The sequence below is a fragment of the Ranitomeya imitator genome, chromosome 6, assembly GCF_032444005.1.
Source record: "Ranitomeya imitator isolate aRanImi1 chromosome 6, aRanImi1.pri, whole genome shotgun sequence".
Classification (NCBI taxonomy): Eukaryota; Metazoa; Chordata; class Amphibia; order Anura; family Dendrobatidae; genus Ranitomeya; species Ranitomeya imitator.
In genome coordinates, this window is record NC_091287.1 from 96,941,745 (window position 1) to 96,962,602 (window position 20,858).

General features: G+C 42.3%; 1 protein-coding gene across 4 annotated transcripts in view; it reads left to right on the forward strand.

Moving 5' to 3' along the window:
* The window catches only part of OXNAD1 (oxidoreductase NAD binding domain containing 1), a 95,583-nt gene that overhangs the window by 69,342 nt on the left and 5,383 nt on the right, over window positions 1-20,858 (forward strand). For all 4 annotated transcript variants that reach the window (XM_069729950.1, XM_069729952.1, XM_069729953.1 and 1 more), the window contains one exon: window positions 19,288-19,396. In XM_069729950.1, coding sequence (XP_069586051.1) covers window positions 19,288-19,396 — 109 coding nt within the window. The remainder of the gene's footprint in view (window positions 1-19,287; window positions 19,397-20,858) is intronic.

Here is a 20,858-nt window from a genome sequence, read left to right on the forward strand (position 1 = left end):
CCTGTATCATAATGTTATTGACTGATTCTGTGTTCATCTGTGATTTTAATAATAATAATCTTTATTTATATAGCGCCAACATATTCTGCAGCGCTGCGCTTTAGGCCATGTTCACACCATCCTTTTTTTAATGCGGAATCGCCGCGATTTTCCCGCTGCGGGTCCGCAGCTGTTTTCCATGCAGGGTACATTACAATGTACCCTATGGAAAACAGGAACTGCTGTGCCCACATTGCGGAAAATCGCGGAAAAAGCCGCGCTGAATAGCCGCGGTAAAAAAGAAGTACCATGTCACTTCTTTTTGCGGAACTGCAGCGGTTCTGCACCCATAGACCTCCATTGTGAGGTCAAACCCGCAGTAAAACCCGCAGATGAAAAAAATATCTGCGGGTTTTCTGCGGTTTGTGGTGCAGAACCGCTGCAGTGTGGCTGCCCCCCCGTGCCCCAATCCCACCCCCCCATGCTCCGACAAGACCCCCCCCCCCCCCCCGTGCTCAGACGCCCCCCAGTGCCCTCATCTCCCCCCCTTATACTTACCCGGTGTCCGGCCGGCCGGCCGTCTTCTCCCTGGGCGCCGCCATCTTGCAAAATGGCGGGCGCATGCGCAGTGCGCCCGCCGAATCTGCCGGCCGGCAGATTCGTTCCAAAGTGCATTTTGATCACTGAGATTATATCTCAGTGATCAAAATAAAAAAAATTGTAAATGACCCCCCCCCCCCTTTGTCACCCCCATAGGTAGGGACAATAAAAAAAAAAAAGAATTTTTTTTTTTTTTCCACTAAGGTTAGAATAGGGGTAGGGGTAGGGGTAGGGTTAGGGTATTTTCAGCCATTTTAACCCTAAAAAACTTCCTAGAAAACACACAGACTCTGCATAGAAAACTGCATAAAAAAAGCATCAAAAAACGCACCAAAAAAGCACCAAAAAAAGGACCTGCGTTTTCTGCCAAGAGCTGCGGTTTTTAGTGCAGAAAAAACAGCAGGGAAATCAGGAACGTGTGAACATGGCCTTACAGTTTAACAGTTTCAAACACAACAGTCATAAGTAACAACGTTAACAATACAATAATTAAAGCTCAGTAAGACGACCCTGCTCGTGAGATCTTACAATCTACAATGAGGAGGGGGAGATACAAAGCACAGGTGTGTATTTACAATGATGGTCCAGCCATCTTCAGGGGGTGGGGGATAGATGGAGATAGTGAATGGGCTACACACACAAAAACATAACAGGGAACGTGATAGGCCGCTCTGAACACGTGTTTTGAGCGAGCGCCTAAAACTATGCAAATTGTGGATGGTCCTAATATCTTGGGGTAGAGCATTCCAGAGGATTGGCGCAGCACAGGAGAAGTCTTGGAGTCGGGAGTGGGAGGTACGGATTAGTGCAGAGGTTAGTCGAAAGTCATTTGCAGAGCGCAGCGGTCTGTTAGGCCGATAGACAGAAATGAGGGAGGAGATGTAAGGGGGTGCTGCACTGTGGAGAGCTTTGTGGGTGAGAACAAGTACTTTGAATTGTATCCTGTAATGAATGGGCAGCCAGTGTAACGACTGGCGAAGAGCGGATGAGTTCGAGTAGCGATTAGCCAGATGAACGACCCTGGCTGCTGCATTAAGGATAGACTGGAGAGGGGAAAGTCGAGTGAGGGGGAGGCCAATTAATAGAGCATTGCAGTAGTCCAGGCGGGAGCGGATCAGGGCGACAGTGAGGGTTTTAGTTGTTTCCATGGTGAGAATAGGGCGGATTCTAGAGATGTTCTTTAGGTGTAAGCGGCACGAGCAGGCAAGAGATTGTATATGGGAGGTGAAGGACAGATCGGAGTCAAACATAACACCCAGACAGCGCGCCGATTTTATTTTTCTCAGCTCGGATTGAGCGGAGATAAAAATTGCAGCATGCTGCGAGTGGCCGTGTATATTGGACGAGACTCTCCAATTCAAGTCAGTGGGTGTGAGATTGTGTTGTCAGATTTTATGCACATACCATTACATTTCATCAGCCAAGTACAGTAAATTCACAGCTCCAACCAATAGAATAGATATGTCAGTGAGATATATAATCAGTGCTCTGCGTGTGAAGTTTTCTCTACTTGTATTTAGCTAATAATTAAATTAATGAATAAAATGCTGTGGGGTCCCCCTTATTATTAATAACCATCTGAGGGAAAGGAGACAGCTGAGGGCTGGTTGTATTATTCTGGAGAGGGGCCAACATCCATTGATCTTCCTAGCCTAATAATATCAGCTCACAGCTGTCTGCGTAGCCTTTACTGCTTCTTAAAAAGTGGGGCCCCCCAAAAATGACGTGGGGTCCCCCTATTTTTAGTAACCAGCAAAGGCTAAGCAGACCACTGCGGACTGATATTACCAAGCTGGTATGGGGCCATTTGATTTTGGCCCCTTCCCAAACTAATAACACCAGCTCTAAATCACCCCAGAAATGGCGCATCCATAAGATGGGTTTTATTTCGGCTGTGCAATGTCTGCTGACATCTAGCCTAGCCATGAAGCATCTGTCAGACACCCACATTACTAACCCTGTATTGAAAAGAAATAAACACACAGAAGTTCTTTTAATAGTAACAATTGCTCCCCAACAATTGCCCTCTTTTACCCATTTAATACCATTAAAAAAATAATTCAAATGATCCGCCATAATATGGACATCTCATGACAATCCCCGACTCTGCTACATCTTGGAGGCTGTGATGAGCTGTGAAATCTGTAACGTTACCTCTCACCACGGCCGTCCGGAAGACACTGAGTAACGTGTGAATGTGGATGCTGTGAGGAGCGATGACATCAGTAAGTTTATCACAGTTCACAGCCAATGAACTGCAGTAACCTTACTGATGTTACCACTCGCAGCATGTGAACTTACTGCCAGGGCAGTCTGGTAGAGCCGAGGACCAAGCGCCAGAATTGGTGCATCTTATGGATGCGGCATTTCTGGGGTGGCTGTGGCTGGTGTTTTTAGTATGGGAAGGCGCTAATATCCATGGCTTCCTCAGAGCCAATTATCAGCTCACAGCTGTATGCTTTGCTGGTTATTAAAAATAGGGGGAACCACACATCATTTTTTTAGGGGGGGTCCCCCTTTTTTAATAACCAGGACTAAGCAGACAGCTGTGAGCTTGTTAATAGGCTAGGAAGATCCATGGATATCTCCTCCTCCCCAGAATAAAAACACCAGCTCACAACTGTCTGCTTTCTCTCAGCAAAGCACTGATTACATATATCACTAATATCTATCTATGTATAAAAATGTTTTATTAGTTAGAAAACTTGCTTGAAATGACTGTCTTCATAGGGTATCACCTCGAAGAAACTGACGCGAAACGCGCTTTGGGGAACCCATACCCCACACTTCGAAGGTTGTGCAGATGAGTATTGTTGTGTCCCTTTGGATATTTATCTTTATTATCTACTAGATGGTGGCCCGATTCTAACGCATCGGGTATTCTAGAATATGCATGTCCACGTAGTATATTGCCCAGCCACGTAGTATATTGCCCAGTGACGTTTATTGCACAGCGACGTAGTATACAAAACAGAGCCACGTAGTGTATTGCACAGCAAAGTAGTATATTGCCCAGCCAGGTTTGTCACAGTTTAAAAATTAAACATGTACTCACCTTTCCGAGGGAGCCCTTGTAGTCCACGGCAGCTTCCGGTCCCAGGGTTGGTATGAGCGCAGGACCTGTGATGACGTCGCGGTCACATGACCGTGACGTCATGGCAAGTCTTTCTAGCGCAGGCGCGCAGGGCCTGTGATGACATCGCGGTCACATGACTGTGACGTCATGGCAGGTCCTTCTCCCATACCATCTTTGCCACCGGAACCTGCAACGGAAGATGGCGGCCGGCGCGAGCGACTACGGAGGGTGAGTATAGCGTTTTTTTTAAATTATTTTTAACATTACATTTTTTACTATTGATGCCGCATAGGCAGCGTCAATAGTAAAAAGTTGGGGACACACAGGGTTAATAGCGGCGGTAACGGAGTGCGTTACCGACGGCATAATGCGGTCTGTTTCCGCCGGCATTAACCCTGTGTTAGCGGTGACCGGAGGGGAGTGTGCGGGTGACAGGCACTGACTGCGGGGAGTAAGGAGCGGCCATTTTCTTCCGGACTGTGCCTGTTGCTGATTGATCGCGGCAGCCATGATAGGCAGCTGGCGAGACCAATCAGAGAATGAATAACCGTGACAGACAGACAGGACAGATGGAAGTAACCCTTAGACAATTATATAGTAGATGAAACCTATGTTTCACATGTCTACCCTGTCAGTTTGTTTCTGCTGACCATTGAGCCTCATATACTTGGTGTGTGTGTTTGTGCCCTATAAGGCTTCTCATGGTCACTTTATTTATGTTTTAGGAGGGATCTCCACCTCAATTAATTTTACTTACCCCAAGAGAGCACTCTGTTAGTACATACAAATACCAGATACCTTGACACGTGACACCCGTCTCCAGTTTTCAAGACCGATCCTAGGTGATTCATTCATTTACTCCTTTAGGAGTGTTTTCTCCTTGTATAGATAAGTGCCATCATCAATTTAAGGTCAAACATATGCGGCTAGACTATTGATATACGCAGGCACCATACTTTCGTAATGATTGTGCATAGATTTGGAGTAGACTATCAGTATGTTATTATTACATCCAACATGGGAATATAACTACTCTTTAGTTTGTAAAAATATTGCGTCTGTTATCTCCTACCAAACTGTTCATTGTAATCAGGGCCGACGTCAGCACCCGGCGCACCCGGGCAAGTGCCGGGGCCCTGACAAGACAGGGGGGCCCACTCACGCAGTCATACATCCATCTGGCCGCTTTAACCCTTTCTACCCTTTCAATTTGCCCTGCCTGGCACAAGCATCTTCTCAGTCAGTGCAGGGCCAGGCACATAGGGGTTAAGGACACAGCCAGCGTGACATTGTGGGTGGAGAGTTCTCCTGCTCTGCTCTCCTGGCTGTGTGCAGTGCTGAACTAATCAGGCAGATTCCGGACTGGAGGAGCTGCTACCGACACCTGAGTGAGTGCCATGCTATATCGGTGTATATTCTGACAGTCTGGGTGACCTGGGGGGGCGGCCATGGGCTGGACGGCTGCAGCTGACATATATATATATACTACAGCAGCCGCCCAGCCCAGGCCCCCAGCACAGCCTGTATAGATACAGTGTATATAATATATATACAGGACAGGTGCTGGGGGCCTGGGCTGGGAGGCTGTTGAAGTATATACACCGCACAGTACCTCTACCCTGTATATATACACTGCACAGTACCTCTCCCCTGTATATATACACCGCACAGTACCTCTCCCCTGTATATATACACTGCACAGTACCTCTCCCCTCTATATATACACCGCACAGTACCACTCCTCCTGTCCTGTATATATACACTGCACAGTACCTCTCCCCTGTATATATATACACCGCACAGTACCTCTCCCCTGTATATATACACCGCACAGTACCTCTCCCCTGTATATATACACTGCACAGTACCACTCCCCTCTATATGTACACCGCACAGTACCTCTCCCCTGTATATATACACCGCACAGTACCTCTTCCCTGTATATATACACTGCACAGTACCACTCCCCTCTATATATACTCCGCACAGTACCACTCCTCCTGTCCTGTATATATACACCGCACAGTACCTCTCCCCTGTATATATACACTGCACAGTACCACTCCCCTCTATATATACTCCGCACAGTACCTCTCCCCTGTATATATACACCGCACAGTACCACTCCTCCTGTCCTGTATATATACACTGCAGAATTTACAATAGCTATCACTCATGTAAGAAGTGAATTATGGCATTGGACTATACCTATATTTCTCTGCTGTATCTGGGCATCATGAATCGTGGTATGTGTTAAAGGGAAGGAGGGGGGGGGGCACTGAGACTCTTTCGCCCGGGGCCCTCAAAAACCTGGAGCCGGCCCTGATTGTAATCTTTGGTGTATACATTTATTATCAGTTTCTCTGCTGACCTGGTTGTGTGGGGTCTCTTTGTCACCTCCCCTCTATGCTGCCTAGTAGGCTGGTGAGTATAATACTAGGGCCAGGGAACTTAGATTAATGGCACCACTCCAGCACTGAAATATAAAATATAAACACTGGAGTGCTGCTTTAATTCTACTTCACCCTCCTAAGAAGTGCAAAAGAATTGAAATTACTCACACTTGCACCAAAACTTATGCAGCTGGATTCCAGACCTGATGACATGTCAGGGGGCGTCCGAGTGTAAGCCAGCCCAGTGACAGGTGTTTCATGTGGTTTTGATCCATTAGGAATGTGTGTAGCTGTTTCCATAAATTATCCATGTTTCCTAGTTCTGTCCAGGAATGACAAGTTGATGTGAGTTTGGCTGGGGGTCCGCTTGTAAAGTTCTCTGTCCTGCAGATGGTCGCCCGTCCCTCCCTCGTACCTTATCCTTTTGTAATGTGACTGCTCGGACCATATCGATCTCGGTCTCAGCTGCCCTCATTCTTAAGGGGCTTCTGCTGTTACTCTGCAAATTGTATTACAGATGCAGGTCACCATTTCTAATAACTTCTGTTCTGTCAATGGAAGAGCAGATGCAGGCAGTTGTAAAATGGTAATGGAAGTTCCCCATCACTTCTGTACTTATTGAAACTCTGCCACTTGTAAGCATTTCTTAATGTTTTGCTTATTTTTCCTTTGTTTTTGTTTTTTTTGGAATTTTCAATGTCTGATTATAATTTTAATAATCTACAATATGCTTTACTGTTGCCTTATACATATGTTTATATAGTCCCCTACATGTGACTTCTGCATTTGCATAGAATATTTATATAGCTTTTTCACGAAATGGCAAAATTCCCCAAAATTAGAGTTGCCGCTGATAAGGCAACATTTGAGAAATGCAGGAGGAAGCATCCCTTGTGAAGTTGCCTAACAGTTACAGTGCACAGAATTTCTTACATACCGTATTTTGCGGTTTCTAAGATGCATCGTATTTTTTTTCGGACAAAAATAGGGAAAAAAAACAACTTTTTTTTTTTTAATAAAATGGTGGTGCTTCTTTCAATCCATGCGTCTTCTTGCTTACTGGGGTGGTGGCTGCGGTGAAGCGGGGTCCCAGTGTATCTGCTGGCGTAGGCTGGAGTGGGGCGATGCTGCGGACCCTAGACTGGGGAAAAGGAGTGTTCGGATGTGCGCTGGTGCTCGGTGGTGCAGGGGCTCCGCTGACATTTTGTGAAAGCCCATAGCCACCGTACTTCCATGGTTTACTATTGCGGTGGATTCCGAGAATATGGCTGCCGGGGGCATGCATGCGCAGATGGAGATCTTGGCGCTGAGATCTCATCTCCTGAGTGTCGCACCTCCAAACACCCCCTCATCTCAGTCTGTGGCCTGCAGCAACACGCCACTCTAGCCTCCTCCAGTAGCGACCATGGGACCCTCGTCCACCCTGACCAGTAAGGTATATTCAAATTATAAGATGCACCCCCCCCTCTTATAATCCAAAAAATATGGTATCTGTGATGGTGCAGAAAGCCTAAGCTTCCTTGTTCTTTCAGCACATTCTGGAGATTTGAGGTAACGTTTCTCCTTGTAGAAGGAGCCAAGTATAAGGAAACTTGTAGGCCATGCAATGCACCTGTGGTTATATGGCAAGGCTCTTTAAAGGAGTCACTATTGACTTTTTATATTTGCTCTAAATCTTTCTCTGTGAAAAGGTTATTTGCATATCGGGATGCTAGTCTATGGCATGCCTTTTTAATCCTGCTGTTTTGTTCACATTTACTATACACTTGTAGTGTTCCGGGTCACTATGACCCGGCTTATTAAACCTTGATTTTAGACACTCTAACTCCATTTTTTTATACAGTGGGGCAAAAAAGTATTTAGTCAGTCAGCAATAGTGCAAGTTCCACCACTTAAAAAGATGAGAGGCGTCTGTAATTTACATCATAGGTAGACCTCAACTATGGGAGACAAACTGAGAAAAAAAAATCCAGAAAATCACATTGTCTGTTTTTTTAACATTTTATTTGCATATTATGGTGGAAAATAAGTATTTGGTCAGAAACAAAATTTCATCTCAATACTTTGTAATATATCCTTTGTTGGCAATGACAGAGGTCAAACATTTTCTCTAAGTCTTCACAAGGTTGCCACACACTGTTGTTGGTATGTTGGCCCATTCCTCCATGCAGATCTCCTCTAGAGCAGTGATGTTTTTGGCTTTTCGCTTGGCAACACGGACTTTCAACTCCCTCCAAAGGTTTTCTATAGGGTTGAGATCTGGAGACTGGCTAGGCCACTCCAGGACCTTGAAATGCTTCTTACGAAGCCACTCCTTCGTTGCCCTGGCGGTGTGCTTTGGATCATTGTCATGTTGAAAGACCCAGCCACGTTTCATCTTCAATGCCCTTGCTGATGGAAGGAGGTTTGCACTCAAAATCTCACGATACATGGCCCCATTCATTCTTTCATGTACCCGGATCAGTCGTCCTGGCCCCTTTGCAGAGAAACAGCCCCAAAGCATGATGTTTTCACCACCATGCTTTACAGTAGGTATGGTGTTTGATGGATGCAACTCAGTATTCTTTTTCCTCCAAACACGACAAGTTGTGTTTCTACCAAACAGTTCCAGTTTGGTTTCATCAGACCATAGGACATTCTCCCAAAACTCCTCTGGATCATCCAAATGCTCTCTAGCAAACTTCAGACGGGCCCGGACATGTACTGGCTTAAGCAGTGGGACACGTCTGGCACTGCAGGATCTGAGTCCATGGTGGCGTAGTGTGTTACTTATGGTAGGCCTTGTTACATTGGTCCCAGCTCTCTGCAGTTCATTCACTAGGTCCCCCCGCGTGGTTCTGGGATTTTTGCTCACCGTTCTTGTGATCATTCTGACCCCACGGGAGCCCCAGATCGAGGGAGATTATCAGTGGTCTTGTATGTCTTCCATTTTCTAATTATTGCTCCCACTGTTGATTTCTTCACTCCAAGCTGGTTGGCTATTGCAGATTCAGTCTTTCCAGCCTGGTGCAGGGCTACAATTTTGTTTCTGGTGTCCTTTGACAGCTCTTTGGTCTTCACAATAGTGGAGTTTGGAGTGTGACTGTTTGAGGGTGTGCACAGGTGTCTTTTTATACTGATAACAAGTTTAAACAGGTGCCATTACTACAGGTAATGAGTGGAGGAAAGAGGAGACTCTTAAAGAAGAAGTTACAGGTCTGTGAGAGCCAGAAATCTTGATTGTTTGTTTCTGACCAAATACTTATTTTCCACCATAATATGCAAATAAAATGTTAAAAAATCAGACAATGTGATTTTCTGGATTTTTTTTTCTCAGTTTGTCTCCCATAGTTGAGGTCTACCTATGATGTAAATTACAGACGCCTCTCATCTTTTTAAGTGGTGGAACTTTCACTATTGCTGACTGACTAAATACTTTTTTGCCCCACTGTACTTTTTGCTTACTAGACTGTTTGTGAACATGTTTGTGATAAAAAATTAAAGATAATAAACATTACAATGTGAATATATTTACATGATCATATAAATTTACGGATTCTTGCATGAAAAAAAATACACATGATTTTTGCATAGAAATGTTTTACAGCCAGAACATGTTATACTCGTCTTGTTGTCACAAGTAGAAGGGCAATAGCTGCATCTTTTTCTTTTGATGCCGGAAGAGGCCATGGGGGTAGAAGCGCTTGTGGAGGACATGGCTTCACTGTCCTGGGCATGTTGATGGATGCTTTGTACCAGGCCTGCTGCTGCTTCTGTTCTTGGTGTAACTTTTCTGTTCTCAATATAAGGCCTAACCAGTGACTGTACCAGTGAACAGAGGTATGTACACAGCTGCTCTCCAAAGAAACTGAAAGGTAACATGTCTGGGCTAGCATATGTGTACTGATAAGAGCAGAGAAGATAAGAACCCTTCTGAAAACAAGCAGATAAGCCAGGAAGACAGACTTACTTAACAAAAAAAAATTATTTGCAAGACTTTACAGCTCAGCTTTACAAAAAAAAAACGTCTTAGACAGCGCGTTCTGAGCAGTCCGTTCTGCGCATAATATACACGTGTAGTGCACACCTAGTGATCTCTCCGGATGCACTCTACATTTTAGAATAGACTGCGCACCAAAAATAATCAATATAAAGCCATTTTTATGGTGCGCAGCTCTCAATGCATACACCCGGTAGAGCGCGTGTACGACCCCATTGAAATAATGTAGGAAATAAATCAATTGATATACAATAGTTGATGCAATAAATAGACCCAACTGAGGTTATAACTCCTTTATTTCACTGAAAATATGGCCTCACAGCTGTAAAAAACGATGTCGGGTCACTATGACCCGAACACAACAAGTGTAACTTTTTGCGTTTAGCAAAAAGTAAACGGGAAAAAAAAAAAAAAAATACTCATAGGTAGGTCCCCCCAAATGAGGAAAAGTCAAGGAGTCTCAAGTTTTATAGACTTACAAACAAAAATCTACAGGGCCGCAAAAAGTCTGTTCGGGTCACTGTGACCCGAACAGAACAGCAGAGTAAACCCCTGTCTGACATGATTTTTCCATAGATTGCATTATAGAGGGATACTTTACGATCAGCTTATTGTTAAGGCATTCTTCTAAAAAGGAGGTGTCTAAAGCAGAAAATGTCTTGAAGGTGCTTTTAGTACATATTCTAATGATATTCTCATATGACAAAGTTCAAATTTATTGCAAAAAAAACCTTTTAGTATATTTAAACGTGAAACCCCCTCCCTGAGTGGACAAACCACATTTGTACCCAACACATCAGTGAGGCCAATCACTGACTTAAAGGGGTTGTCTGGTCCTAACCTACAAGTCTGCAGTCTCTGTGATTGACTACAGACTTCTGAATCCTTACAGCGCACATTGTGAGATTTCTCCGGTGCTGCCACCGGGGGTGGAGGTCTTGTGATATTCCTGCTCTCGGCCACATTTCGATGAGATGGGCGTGGTCTTGCTCAATGCAAGTGTATGGAGTGACGCAGTGGGCATGTGGCTGGGAGTATGAATATCACATATTTGTGGTTACATGCCCGCCGCCACCGGAGAATCATCACCGTGTGCAGCATGCATGATGTGAGGACTCACAAGTGTGCAGTCACGTAGATTGACTACAGACTTGTTGTTTAGGACCAAACAACCCTTTTAAAATAGATGTTACCTGATTATACACTTTATATGAATCATTTCGACATTTCCAAATGCCGTATTCACATATTCGTGTTTCGGGATCTAAGTATCGGCTTGTGTGTATTTTATCTGAATTCGAAAGCCTAACGTATGCCTATGAGGCTGTCTAGTACACATACTCAAAGATTGTGAAAAGTGGATGTGGGAATTGCACCAAAATCTCAAAATTTCTGAAGGATTGCTATCTGCCACCTCTGGAGGGAATAAATACAAAACAAAGAAGCATTTGTTTTTTCTGTTTTGCTCCTTATATCCACTCCTGGAGTTATCCCTTTACAGAACTACAATTTATCTGGGAACTACCAGACTATTAGTGTCATCCAGAGAGTAAGAAAAAGACGACTGCTTAAACAAGTCTGAGCTGCAATTCAAGACCCAGCCAGTGGTCAAGGGTGGCACAACTGAGCTAACCATGGATTCCCAGTACTACTTCTGAGTCTGCTGCATGTGTACATACCAAATCCTATATTAAATCTGGTTTCCTCCACTTCAAAATGAAAAATAATTACAGTAGGTCCCTTTTGTTTATTTGTCGTCCAAATTGGCAAACTACAATATGCAACCTTACAGATCAGAGAATAATTCTGAATGTTTCTCTGTTTCGTGTTTTTTTTTTTTTTTTTTCTTTCTTCAAAGAAATGAACTTTTGCCAATGCAAAGCAACAGAAAACCAACATAGACAGCAGTTATTTAGATCTGTGCACAATGCATGAATAAATATACCTCTATGAAGAACAGTACAAAGCCAAAGCACCAGAAAGACAAAAATATTCCTAGTGCTTTGTATCTGGGTCGTCCATCTGTCAGCATGTCAGACTTATGAGGAATATGAGTTTTAGATTTCAGTTTAACTTTTTAATAAAATATAGATTCTGATATCATCTGATTATCATTTTTAGTTTTTTTTCTTCTTCTGTTTATAAAAAATAAATAAGCACTTTGCCCGAAACCATCCCTAATAGTCATTTGTAATACTGACATTTTGCCTTGTTTGGCAACGGAATACAGGTCCTTCTCAAAAAATTAGCATATAGTGTTAAATTTCATTATTTACCATAATGTAATGATTACAATTAAACTTTCATATATTATAGATTCATTATCCACCAACTGAAATTTGTCAGGTCTTTTATTGTTTTAATACTGATGATTTTGGCATACAACTCCTGATAACCCAAAAAACCTGTCTCAATAAATTAGCATATCAAGAAAAGGTTCTCTAAACGACCTATTACCCTAATCTTCTGAATCAACTAATTAACTCTAAACACATGCAAAAGATACCTGAGGCTTTTATAAACTCCCTGCCTGGTTCATTACTCAAAACCCCCATCATGGGTAAGACTAGCGACCTGACAGATGTCAAGAAGGCCATCATTGACACCCTCAAGCAAGAGGGTAAGACCCAGAAAGAAATTTCTCAACAAATAGGCTGTTCCCAGAGTGCTGTATCAAGGCACCTCAATGGTAAGTCTGTTGGAAGGAAACAATGTGGCAGAAAACGCTGTACAACGAGAAGAGGAGACCGGACCCTGAGGAAGATTGTGGAGAAGGACCGATTCCAGACCTTGGGGAACCTGAGGAAGCAGTGGACTGAGTCTGGTGTGGAAACATCCAGAGCCACCGTGCACAGGCGTGTGCAGGAAATGGGCTACAGGTGCCGCATTCCCCAGGTAAAGCCACTTTTGAACCATAAACAGCGGCAGAGGCGCCTGACCTGGGCTACAGAGAAGCAGCACTGGACTGTTGCTAAGTGGTCCCAAGTACTTTTTTCTGATGAAAGCAAATTTTGCATGTCATTCGGAAATCAAGGTGCCAGAGTCTGGAGGAAGACTGGGGAGAAGGAAATGCCAAAATGCCTGAAGTCCAGTGTCAAGTACCCACAGTCAGTGATGGTGTGGGGTGCCATGTCAGCTGCTGGTGTTGGTCCACTGTGTTTCATCAAGGGCAGGGTCAATGCAGCTAGCTATCAGGAGATTTTGGAGCACTTCATGCTTCCATCGGCTGAAATGCTTTATGGAGATGAAGATTTCATTTTTCAGCACGACCTGGCACCTGCTCACAGTGCCAAAACCACTGGTAAATGGTTTACTGACCATGGTATTACTGTGCTCAATTGGCCTGCCAACTCTCCTGACCTGAACCCCATAGAGAATCTGTGGGATATTGTGAAGAGAAAGTTGAGAGACGCAAGACCCAACACTCTGGATGAGCTTAAGGCCGCTATTGAAGCATCCTGGGCCTCCATAACATCTCAGCAGTGTCACAGGCTGATTGCCTCCATGCCACGCCGCATTGAAGCAGTCATTTCTGCCAGAGGATTCCCGACCAAGTATTGAGTGCATAACTGAACATTATTATTTGATGGTTTTTTTGTTTGTTATTAAAAAACACTTTTATTTGATTGGATGGGTGAAATATGCTAATTTATTGAGACAGGTTTTTTGGGTTATCAGGAGTTGTATGCCAAAATCATCAGTATTAAAACAATAAAAGACCTGACAAATTTCAGTTGGTGGATAATGAATCTATAATATATGAAAGTTTAATTGTAATCATTACATTATGGTAAATAATGAAATTTAACACTATATGCTAATTTTTTGAGAAGGACCTGTTCTTTTGCACAGTATTTTTATGGTAAGGTTTGTGCACATAGGACCATTTAGATGCTGGCAAGTTTTTCCAGGTGATGCCACTTCAGGAAAGCACCGGCGGTCATTTACTTGAGGCAGCTTCCCCATCGTTCCTGCCCCGGCTTTCGCTTAGTACTGTGACGTATAGAGAGCTAGCCGTTTCCTAGCTGAAGGTGCCCGATGAATGAGAATGTCTCTTTCAACTATTTCAGGGACCTGAACCCGGAAGTAGGTAAAAAGGTGGCATACGGTAAATCTGAACGTGTGCACAGCAATGTCGTTTTGACACTATGCACTTTAATGTTGTTGATTGTTTTTTGGTTATAGAGATAGCAAGCAATCGTATAATTCTATATGTAGACAATTTAGCTGTGAGGAGCCACAAAGGTTTTTACATAGAGCCATAAGCTATATGGGCATTTAAATAGAGCTGTATGGAAAACTCTTTTCCTTATTTATGTGTCTATGCTTTATGAATGTTATATTGAATACCAAATTTGACATATGAGTCCAAAAGCACTGTTTGCAAAGAGAAATAAGTTGAATTGTATAACATTGATTAACATTCAAGAAAGCTTTGCTCCATATATAAGGTAGCCCTTTTTGAGGAACCTTAGAGAGAGAAAAGTCTTTAAATGCTCTGGATATTTCTCCATTTTTTGAATATGCTTATGGCATGGGTATAGTAATTCCTGTGTTCCCAGATCCATATGTGTGTATTTATCCACTGAATCTTTTTAAACAGTTGTGTGTTAATATTTGTTAAATAAAAAACGTTTTTAATTTTTACTTGGCATGTGCTTCAGTTATTTGTAGGTATTATCACATTTATTATAGTTCGGAAAAATCCAAAGGGGGGGATTAAAAATACACACAAAAGATGACACCAGGTCTACGCGTTTCGAGATGAATATCTTGGTCATCTTGAAACTCGTAGTCTCGGTGTCTTATCTTTTGCATGTATTTTTAATCCCCCCTTTTGGATAGATTAGTCAAATAGACGGCTGGTAGAATGTGTGAATAGAAAGAGGAAAAAAAATGGTAATCGGCTCACCTTCCAGAGAGCGCAATTCAATGTGAAAACCACTTGAATTTGCATTTGAAACTTGATAGACATTGTTTGGTCAGGGCATGGTGTAGGAAGACACCAGACTGGTTTCTAGGGCAGAAATGGAAGAGAAGGTCAATGAGGACTAGGCTCCAGCACAATGATAAAACATAACTTTTACTGTGCAATTAAAGGGAATCTGTCAGTAGGATCAACTCTCCTAACGGGCATGTAGGTCATAGGAAGCTGAATAAAATGATACTTTAATATCTGTGATCTGATGTCTTTTTTTCAGAGAAATCCATGTTTTTTATACAGTGGGGCAAACAAGTATTTAGTCAGTCAGCAATAGTGCACGTTCCACCACTTAAAAAGATGAGAGGCGTCTGTAATTTACATCATAGGTAGACCTCAACTATGGGAGACAAACTGAGAAAAAAAAATCCAGAAAATCACATTCTGTTTTTTTAACAATTTATTTGCATATTATGGTGGAAAATAAGTATTTGGTCAGAAACAAAATTTCATCTCCATACTTTGTAATATATCCTTTGTTGGCAATGACAGAGGTCAAACGTTTTCTGTAAGTCTTCACAAGGTTGCCAAACACTGTTGTTGGTATGTTGGCCCATTCCTCCATGCAGGTCTCCTCTAGAGCAGTCATGTTTTTGGCTTTTCGCTTGGCAACACGGACTTTCAACTCCCTCCAAAGGTTTTCTATAGGAGACTGGCTAGGCCACTCCAGGACCTTGAAATGCTTCTTACGAAGCCACTCCTTCGTTGCCCTGGCGGTGTGCTTTGGATCATTGTCATGTTGAAAGACCCAGCCACGTTTCATCTTCAATGCCCTTGCTGATGGAAGGAGGTTTGCACTCAAAATCTCACGATACATGGCCCCATTCATTCTTTCATGTACCCGGATCAGTCGTCCTGGCCCCTTTGCAGAGAAACAGCCCCAAAGCATGATGTTTCCACCACCATGTTTCTACCACTGTAGTAGGTATGGTGTTTGATGGATGCAACTCAGTATTCTTTTTCCTCCAAACACGACAAGTTGTGTTTCTACCAAACAGTTCCAGTTTGGTTTCATCAGACCATAGGACATTTTCGCAAAACTCCTCTGGATCATCCAAATGCTCTCTAGCAAACTTCAGACGGGCCCGGACATGTACTGGCTTAAGCAGTGGGACACGTCTGGCACTGCAAGATCTGAGTCCATGGTGGCGTAGTGTGTTACTTATGGTAGGCCTTGTTACATTGGTCCCAGCTCTCTGCAGTTCATTCACTAGGTCCCCCCGCGTGGTTCTGGGATTTTTGCTCACCGTTCTTGTGATCATTCTGACCCCACGGGGTGGGATTTTGCGTGGAGCCCCAGATCGAGGGAGATTATCAGTGGTCTTGTATGTCTTCCATTTTCTAATTATTGCTCCCACTGTTGATTTCTTCACTCCAAGCTGGTTGGCAATTGCAGATTCAGTCTTCCCAGCCTGGTGCAGGGCTACAATTTTGTTTCTGGTGTCCTTTGACAGCTCTTTGGTCTTCACCATAGTGGAGTTTGGAGTCAGACTGTTTGAGGGTGTGCACAGGTGTCTTTTTATACTGATAACAAGTTTAAACAGGTGCCATTACTACAGGTAATGAGTGGAGGAAAGTGGAGACTCTTAATGAAGAAGTTACAGGTCTGTGAGAGCCAGAAATCTTGATTGTTTGTTTCTGACCAAATACTTATTTTCCACCATAATATGCAAATAAATTGTTAAAAAAACAGACAATGTGATTTTCTGGATTTTTTTTTCTCTGTTTGTCTCCCATAGTTGAGGTCTACCTATGATGTAAATTACAGACGCCTCTCATCTTTTTAAGTGGTGGAACTTCCACTATTGCTGACTGACTAAAAACTTTTTTGCCCCACTGTATATGTAAATGACCTCTTCCAGGCTATAGGGAGGACACTGCCTGGAAGATAACTCTGCCTCCAGAGATTATTCTAAATAAAAGGTGGAGTTACCATTGAGACAAATGACTAACACAGAACAGGAGAAATGACATTTTGGTTCTTGCAAACACATTTTTGCAGATCTCTGAGCTCTGTTATATTGCAACAATATTTCACCCTGTCTGCCTGTGAGCTGAAGCTGAGAGGAACCTGCTGATGTGTCAGGTATAATCACACACAGCTCTGCAGTGAAATCCGGAGATTACACATCACATTACACATCAGAGTGGTAACCATCACGCAATACACTGGTAACCATGTAAAATAAGCTCTGGAGGCAGAGTTATCTTCCAGGCAGCATTCTCCCCAGAGCCCGGAAGACGTCATTTATATAAAGGTGATTTCTTAGCAACAACACATCTAGGACTGTTTTCAGCAGTCTACAACCTGTATGCCCATATTAATAAATTAGATGGGTGAAATGTAGTAACAGATTCCCTTTAAATATATGATGAGAAAAAGACAGTAAAGATTAAGGATCCATAAGCTTACGCTTTTCGGGTTAGCAACAGCTATGATTAAGGGTTGCTGACCCGAAACATTTATGGATCCTTAATCCTTTTTAGCTTTGTTTTTTTCTCAGCATGTTCTTAACTGCATAGTAACAATTATGTTTTAACGTTTATCCTTAGTCCTGGAGCCCAGTCCTCATGGACCTTCTCTCCCCGTATGTATGAATACCTTTTGCTTTTTCACCTAATAATAGAGGGAATCCATATTTATTATACACTGTGAATTCCCACTAAATCGATCCCCGCAGTTTTTCTAACCTTTTGTTACTGAACGCTCGTCAAGTAAGGATAACTATTTTGCCACATACCGTAGTTCTGTGTTTGTGATTTTGGTGATGTTGAGGATATGAACAAATAACACCGTGTCTGAAATAAAATTCAAAATCACTTAAAGCAGCATTTCCAAGTCAGCCATTTATTTCCCATATTTAGAACAGTGCATTTAAGTCAGCAAACAATGGCCTGCCGGTGTCTATTATCGACTAAAGCTCAGCCTGGCTGCTTGCTTCATTGTGAGTGTAAGTACTGCCCAGTGGGATAGGGAGAGGCAATGCCTGGAATAAATGGTGTGAACAAAAGCCTACAAACTGTTTTCTGCAGCTCATTTGTTGCCTACATTCAATTTGAGTGGAAATGGTTTCGCCTCTGCCACCTTCACAGCTGCACACGAGAGGAAATCAACAGCCGTAATGCTTTCAAAATGCAAATGTTCCCTTTACGAATAGTACTCGGAAAGGTAAATTAAGTGCGGCGTGCTCAAATTTAGCCCTTTTTTTTTTCAGACCACATTACCTTTGACACAACTAGTCTGTAGTAAAACCAACACGTACCTACGTGTGTGTACTGTACAACAAATGGGGACTAATTCCATTTTTACTATGTAAACACTTTTGCCCACATTCCAGCTGTGCTCTTATGTTCTGGAGCTTTAGTTTGTTTCCTTTTTCTTCTCTTGGCTTCATGTTTGTATACGTTCTTAAAGGGACTATCCGTTTCGAAGCTTATGTAATTTTAATTAAATATTATGAAGTAGTAACTTTAGACAAAAAAAAAACGAAGGGTCTTCCCTCCTATTTCTTAAACTTCTGCATTGTTCTGCTCTTCTGTTATTCCTCCTAGAAATATATGAATAAATTGGCAAATAGGGGGTTCCTATTCCCTTTATCAAAATGGGTCATTTGCTAAAGAGTTCCGTATTACTTACCAGCACATGCAAACTTCCTGTCAATGGTGTTATTACTAAATTCACTTTTATTAAGGCTTATTCACACGTTGCATTTCTGCCAAGAAAAACACCGCTTTTTACTGTACCAGCAAAAGTCAATGAGATTTCTGAAATCTCATTCACACGCCGCAGTTTCAAACCTGCAGGATGTCAATTCTTTCTTTTTTTTTTTCCCTCATTCAAATGAATGGCGAAAAAACTCATGCATTTTACTGCCAAGAGACATGTTTTTGGAGCAAAAATATCTGCTGCAAATGCTTAACGTGCATAATACCCCTGGTGTTGATACCCCTGGTGTTGATACCCCGGGTGTTGATACCCCTGGTGTTGATACATGCCAGTAATAGGATGTGAGGCCGCAGGTAATCCCTACCGCATGCAGAAAGCTTTATAATATATTCTCTGAGGGTCATGAACCATCAGTTCTCTGTATGTGTGTAGTTCTTCAAATATAAGATCTATGCAGCATTTTTGGATGAATAGTATACTTAACAATGGAATTAAAATGGCACCCATTTGTCCTCTAGGAGCCTCCATGTTTTTCTCCTTGGTCTCATTGCCTCCTTAATTAGTTTCTTTGTTTATGATTTGCTATTCTTCTTCTTTTTTTTTTTCTTGCAGAAAAACATTCTTAATTTGATGCACAGTTTTCCGGGAAAAATAACATGCAGCTTTCATGTCACGCAGCAGAGTTCAGAAGTGTGTACAGAACTTCAGCCGTTCATCACTGGTGAGCAAGTCCTTATGGCTGGACATGGTTCAAGTATCCATCATGAATTGCTGGAACACAATATTCAGGAATGCAGGGGCCACTTAAAGTTATGAAATGTTGAGAAACTGTGATTAGTTTAGTTTGTGTTTGACTAATTCTGATTATTTTTAGCTTCAAGTGCAGTGAAAGTATTTCTTTTAACCCCGACAAGGCATGCATTTTTAGAAAGTCCATGTATAATCCATTTAACAAGATGTTAAAGGTTAGAGCTTGTCACAAAATATAGATCCTATTCATTTAAGTATTTGTCATAGCAAAAGTTGGAACTAATTGTATATATTTTCAATCTAACCAGAACTATGTATCGGATTATGAGAAAAATAACCTTTCTAGTAGTCAGAGTTACGGTATATCACACAAAATAGTTAATAAATAACGTTTCCCAAATGTCTACTTTACATCAGCACAGCTTTTGAAACATTTTTTTTTTCGTCAGGAAGTTATAAGGGTTAAAAGTTGATAACCAATTTGACAATTGTCAAGCAAAATTTACAAAGCCTTTTTTTTAGGAACCATATCACATTTGAAGTGACTTGAGGGGTCTGTACGACAGAAAATACCCAAAAATGACACTAAAAACTGCACCCCTCAAAGTGCTCAAAACCATATTCAACAAGTTTATTAACCCTTCAGGTGCTTCACAGAACTTAATGGAATGTGGAAGGAAAAAATTAATTTTTCTTTTCACAAAAATTTTGCTTTAGCACAAAATATTTTTACTTTCACAAGGATACCAGGAGAAAACTTGTTGTGCAATTTCTTCTGAGTACGCTGATATATGTGGGGGAAAACTACTATTTGGGCACACGGCAGGAAGTGAAGCTGCACTGTTTGAGTTTTTGAACGCAAAAATGTCTGGAGTCGATAGCAGACATCATGTCTCGTTTGGAGAGCCCCTGATGTGCCTACACAGTGGAAACCCCCCATAAGTGACCCCATGTTGGAGACTATAACACTCAACAATTTTATTCGGGGGTATAGTGAGCATTTTTAACCCAAAAGTACTACACAGAATTTGATAACATTAGGTCGTCATATTGAATATGTCGTCGTTAGTGTTGAGCGCAAATCCTCGCTATTCGAGATTGCATCGGGTGCTCCAGTATGTACCAAGTATCGCGGGTGCCCTAGCGACCCCTGATGCAAATTTGAGTAGCAAACACTCGCTCTCAACATTAATCATTATAATGCCATCTTTTTTTTTTTTTTTTTTTACTTTTGAAAAAACCCTAACACCCAACATCAACCCCAACCCTAAACCTAATGGCAAAGTATGAAAGAAAAATTATAAAATAAGAAAAGTGTAATCTAAGGGGATGACACAGGGGCGGTGACATACTAATTATTGTCTTTTGATTACTGTGATAGACCCTATCACATTGATCAAAATGAACATATAGGAAAAATCCCTGCTGGTGCT